This window comes from Orbicella faveolata, unplaced genomic scaffold, assembly GCF_042242905.1.
Source record: "Orbicella faveolata isolate gen_17 unplaced genomic scaffold, um_ofav_v1 contig_13, whole genome shotgun sequence".
Taxonomy (NCBI): Eukaryota; Metazoa; Cnidaria; class Anthozoa; order Scleractinia; family Merulinidae; genus Orbicella; species Orbicella faveolata.
In genome coordinates this window covers 20,957,924-20,963,923 of record NW_028301540.1, presented here as the reverse complement: position 1 = coordinate 20,963,923, position 6,000 = coordinate 20,957,924, and the positions used below count along the sequence as shown (strand labels likewise).

Here is a 6,000-nt window from a genome sequence, read left to right as displayed (position 1 = left end):
AATTTTTTTTCCCCATAAAAGTCTTGGAGAAACCTTATTACCTTCTTTTCTTTCTTTCCATCTTTTTTTTTTTCTTTCTATCTTTTTTAGAAAAGTGACTAAAGAACCTTTTTTTTCATATCGTTGAAATGATTAAAATACAGAGAGACCACAAATATTCAGTGAATTTCCCGAGACGCAACTTTCGAACACGGGGCTATGTTAACACGGAAAAAGTAATCTATTGCTTTTACAAAATATTTCTCAAAAATACACGCGAATCTTAAACTTCACAACCGTGTTTACATACTCTAAACACACCTGTAGACAAATGAGAGCGCGCTTAGTATCAAAAGGAGGATAAGTCTTCAATTTTCACGCAGGCATATTAATTAAAATTAAGTGTTACAATTAAAACAGTATCACGACTTCTTCACCACTGATTATAATATTACCTCTGGTATTTTTATTTAGGGAGATGGGGTGTTGGAATCTCTAGCCATTCTCTCAAACATCAGTAAATTCTGGGAAACACTACCCGAAATATGGCACTTTTATTCATTATTCTTACTGACCACCTTCATGCAAGTCTTTACCCAGGTGCCACGCAGCTGACGGACATTTTCCCGTAAATCTTTTATCAGTAAATTATGCACATCTCAGCTGACAGTTAAAAGGGACCATTCATTTTTCATACGATAGGAGGGCTGGTGGAATCTTAACAGAGAGAGTGGGATGGCTGTAAAAATATGGTATGTAGGGCAGCTATAACAGAATGCCTAAAATAGCTTTTCTGAGATTTGAAAATTAAAATTTACTCAAAGGAACATGCATCTCAATGCCCCTTCTATGTTATGTTCTGAACAGCATCAACTCAATCCCCCAACTATTTGGTTTAAAATACAGGCAACCTCTCGTAAAAACGTACCACATCCCATCAAAAATTGGTTAATTAGTGCTCTTGCAATATTATTACTATTACTACCGATTAAAACTGGAATTTTATCAGATATTATCAAGTTAAGCTTGATAAGTTTAAGTTTTTTGTGGGATGGTCAGTCATCTCAAAAAAAGTAGGATTTAGGGGAGGGGGGAGGGTAAAAAATTGTAATACAGAGGAGGGGGTCATAATATATTCCAGGACCTACTGTAGCTATCAAATCCCACCTGCCCCGCTACCCCTCTACGGCATAACAAATAAAGTTTATCTGAATGGTCCCTAATTCAGTTAACTATTATTTTTGGGTCTAAAATCCCATCAACCCTACAGAGGTGTGGTAGGGAGCAGCAAATAAACAAGAGATAATATTTATATTCCTTTGATAAAACATTGGTGGAGAGTGCAGACCTGGACAGTTTGAAACAACATAAGAACAGGATTACTCTCTGAATTGTACTTTAACAACAACAACAGCAGCAGCAGCAACATCCTCTTTATTACCCTTTAATTACTTAACAGGGGTTTCAATAACATTAGTTATAAGCGGCCACTGAAGGTGTAATAGGCAGCTGTGACCACTAAAGGGGCGTAAAGGCCCCTTTCTCCTAGGAAATTTAGAAGCTCAGAAATGTGATTTCCAGCATTCTGGGCATCAAAAAGCGTGCTGTTGATGGGTATTCTTATTGACCACAGAGCAGGATTTTTTTTGACAAACTAATAATTTTTTGATGCAGAGGTGCATTTTGAATACCTTTATAGGCAGATATCTCTCAGTGACACTTGATATCCACTTAGGCAGTAATTTCTTTGAAGTCCTTTCTTAAAACAAGTACAACTTCTCTGTTACTCATTCAAATGTACCAACATGGCAAAAAACTGATTTTTAACTCTTCAGAAAAAAATGAAATGAGATAAACTTTACAACAAAATTCTTTCTACTAATATTCTTACAAAACCAAACCTCGTTTTCAACTTTTCATTGATTCTCCCACGGTTCATCATTAAGTTATTCAATAATCATTAAATAATGAAAATTTTAATCATATTATTAAATCATGCAGATGTCTTAGGTATCCTGAGATGAACAGTGATAACACTGATTGGCGACTACAAACAACATGTACGCTATTTCCTTGGAACACCTAGTTTGCCCACTTTTTTGTAGCATTTCAGTGGTCGTCGTTGTTGCTGCATTTGCTTTTTTCATTAATATCATTTTTATTTTCATTAATGAAATCCAAACAGATGGCGGTAAGAGGTCCTACAGGCAGTGGTAGACCGCTGGCAACCGGCTTTTATTGAAACCCCCGACTAAATGGATTACAGATACAACTTTGAAAAACAAGGTTCCTGATATTAAACCCAAAATAACCAGTAGGTTCAAAATGCCAGATGCCAGTTTTCAAATTGGCCATCCTAGCTTTTACGTTCCAGTTACTTACTAAATTTTTACATAATTAAAAGAAGTTGTTCACAACAATTCCCTTGGCCATAAGCTGAGAAACCATTCCTTGTGTAACCTGCAAGTACAAAGATATCACATCATTTATGTTTTTTTATCAATAAAATTAATACAAGCTCTGCACTCCTCGTCATTTAAGGTTGGTTTTCATTAGCAACTGAGTTGGAGTCGGAGTTGGAGTCATAGCCCGAGTCGTAAGAGCACTTATGACCTAATGAAAATTGAAAATTGGAGTCGTAAGCAAAGCCATAAACTTCACGGAATCGGAGTCAGAAGAATTAGAACATTTCCATTTCATTCGATCCTGTTTACAACTCTGTCGCTTATGTTCTAGTGAAAACTAGATTGTCGGAGTCAGGAGCAGAAGCGGAAGAATCAACCAATCACAAGGCCAGAATCAAGCATTGTGATTGGTTTAATTTTCCACTTCTGCTTCCAACTCCAACAATGTAGTTTTCACTAGATCATATGGGATGGAGTTGAGAGCGCAATGGGTGTTCTGCTTCCGACTCCGTCGATTTGATTTTTCACTAGATCGTATTGCTCTACATTTCTGATTATGACTCCAACTATGATTCCGTCGCTAGTGAAAACCAGCCTTTAGTGTTTTGATGGCCTTGAAGTTAAGGTTGCTGATCATTTAACCACAATATTTCTTTTAAGAGCTGATTCCAGCCAATGCATTTCTGTCATTATCATCAATTAAAAGTGATCACCACTGATTATTAATGATTGCCATCAACTGGCAATTTGACAACAAAAATCTTAATCCGTGAGCTGCCACTTATGGACCTTAACAGAATCTTCCATTCCAGTCAAAGGCTACTTACGGACTTACATGACAGGATTTCATTCTGCATGTGCCAGCTAGTTAATTGATGGACAAAAATGTGTTCTTTCTGTGTTTGCTGATGATCAGTGTTAATTACTAGATAGACTACTCAATAATTCCTTCTTTCTGTTTAGAAGCCTCTGGGTACTCTGTTTTAGCTCCCAAGCAAACAGAAAAGATGCTATTCTGAACAAGCTCGAGACCATGGAGGTACTTACAGCACAACCCTTTATCCTTAGAAGCTTCAGCTTGCATCTTGGTGACAGAAATTTGTTAACACTCTGATCAGTGACAGAGAAGCACCAGCTGACATCTAACTCTGTTAAGTCACCGGAATGCTTTGCCAATGCAGTGACACTCTTGTCTGTTACTCCATAGCAGCTGCTCACATGAAGCTCTCTAAGAGTTGGGCATCTCTCACTCAAGGCTACTACACCCTGATCAGAAATCTAAAATATTAAAAAAAAAAAGTCGTATATTGAAGAAGGCAAAGGATCTCACTCTGCAAGATCTAAAAAAGAATTTCAAAAGAAATCTTGAGTTTTATTTTAGTCAATCAAAGTATGATTTTTTTGTGTGTGATTGTGTTTTTTATACCCTGTAAAACAATTCAGAGCAAAAAATTAATGATGAAATGTGTCCAACCGGCAGAAATGTGCAGAATGAACATATAGCACAAAAAAATTTAAAATACTCTCTTTCCATCACAACTTTAATGTGTAACAGTTGTGGCTGTTACAAAAAAATATAAAAATAACAAGTTCTTACACAGCTTTCCACTTGAAGCCCCCAGCTGTAGGTTTGTTGAACATGTGCCTAGAATTGCTTGCCTGGCTATTTTCTGATAAGGCCATTCCTGGCATAAAAAATTTCATTTCCCATCGCCCTCTCTCTTGTGTAAGTGAGTCAGTGAGTTATAGATTTCCCACAGCCACTATCGAAAAGGTGCATTAATCGACGAGACCATTATGAGGACTGATTTAAGGGTCAAAGTCACTTGAAGATTTCCAAAATGGGAGCAGGCAATCAATCAAAACATCTTGTTTTTGTACTTATTCAAAAAATCTGGCTTGGTCAGGTGATGGGAAACAAAACATTTTATGCACATGGCCTAAAAGTCCTTAAACAGTTTTGCTATAAAAAAGCAACTGTAGTTTCATTAAACAAGTGCCTGGCTGCCTGTCCAGATATTTTTGGAAAAAGAACATTAAAAGCATCTAAGATGTCTCTTCCATACATTAAAGCAGCTACTTAGATCCAGCTCTGCCAATTGCTTGCAGTATCTTGCTACTGTTTCCAGGGCAGCATCACTTACTCCCTTACATCTGCTTGCTGTTAGAACTGACAGCTTGCTACAGTTCTTGGCGATCACAAACAAGTTCTCTTCTGTAACACATGGCCAACATGAGTCGAGATGAAGAACTCGCAAATTGTTGACGTATCTTAGCATATGCTTCAGCCCATCCTCTGTCAGAATCGATTCATAAGGAACAAAATCCAAACACATTACGCCTCCAAGATACTCATTAACGTATCTCCTCCATTTTCTCGACAGTCTTCGACACAAACACAAAGATGTCAAGTCCAACCAGCCGAAAATCTTGAAAATAATTTCGGTTGGGAAAATTTGGAGTACATCCATCTCATCAGCTTGACATGATTTTAACGTTAAAATATCTCATCCAAATTGAGATCGCTGCTCATACTCATATTTTAAGCGTATTCGATTTGAAAGGTCATATAAAATTCATCATTGTGCTTGCTCGTTGTCCACCTGATCTTACTAAGACGAATGCCTTCCTAAGGGCATTGCATCTTTTAACAGTGACTGTGGTGGCCTAAATTAATTTACCATCTTTTCACTACAATGGCTATAAATGAATTTCTACACCTTGAGCTTCAGTTGTTACCTTTAAACCCTTTATAATGCCTATTTAACGCGATGCCGAAGAAATTGAAATGCCGTTACAAAACTGATGAAACGTTCCGAAACGTTGAATACAATAAGTAGCAGGCGTTTCATCAGATCAAAACAAACTGGACTGGGTCGGACTGGGTCGGACTGGTGAATTAGAGCCCAGTCTACCACGCGGCCTGTACTAAACGGTACATTCTTTTTAGTACGATTATTGGTGGCGGTGAATTCTTGCCCTGACAGGTTATGATAAAAATCACAAGTAACTCCCTAAGTCAGTTATTGTTGTTGTTGTTGTTTTTGTTTTCTTTTGTTTCGTTTTGTTTTTTTGTGAAGGCAATGGAGAGCCCCACGTTGTGTCGGTTTCTGCTTTTAATTTACATCCTTCAAGGGGTCGGTACAAAACGTGGACCCCTCAATCTGGAACCCCTACTGGACCCCCTTTTGGACCCCATCTGGACCCCTTCTGGGCCCCTTCTGGATCCCCTTCTGGACCAATATTTGGACCTCCATCTGGACTAGATGGGGTCCAAAAAGGGGTCCAGATTGAGGGGTCCACATTTTGTACCGACCATCCTTCAAGAGCCAATACAGAATACTGATCTCGTGATCTTTAGAGACACCAGCGTCCCATGTCTCTACGTACGGTGTACGAGCACTATAGTCCCCTCTCTCGACTACTGAAGCTTTGCGCGATTCCGTCTCATTCGGACATAGCAGCTCCATTCGTACCACCTCAGCCCCCCTCCCCCACAAGCAGAGGGGCTGTAGGTCTTTGGCTGAGTGATCTTTAATCTTTAATCTTTAATAAGTATACTCCTGAAACAGTGGAACTATACTAGGAGTTGAAAATAACATAATAAAAGCACGTT

The 6,000-nt window shown here is 38.3% G+C and overlaps 1 protein-coding gene across 2 annotated transcripts; it reads right to left on the bottom strand.

Moving 5' to 3' along the window:
- Positions 1 to 1,397: 1,397 nt before the first annotated feature.
- On the bottom strand, positions 1,398 to 5,219 carry LOC110051119 (uncharacterized). 2 transcript variants are annotated; one of them, XM_020757096.2, is made up of 3 exons: positions 4,451 to 5,219; positions 3,432 to 3,662; positions 1,398 to 2,439 (listed from the first exon to the last, which is right to left on the bottom strand). In XM_020757096.2, exons 1-3 carry the CDS (start codon positions 4,853 to 4,855, stop codon positions 2,377 to 2,379), a joined length of 699 nt encoding a protein of 232 aa, XP_020612755.1. In that variant the 5' UTR covers positions 4,856 to 5,219; the 3' UTR covers positions 1,398 to 2,376. The 2 variants fall into 2 exon arrangements, with proteins under 2 accessions (XP_020612755.1, XP_089141156.1); XM_089285030.1 differs by having other exon boundaries at positions 2,366 to 3,662.
- Between the last annotated feature and the right edge of the window lie 781 nt (positions 5,220 to 6,000).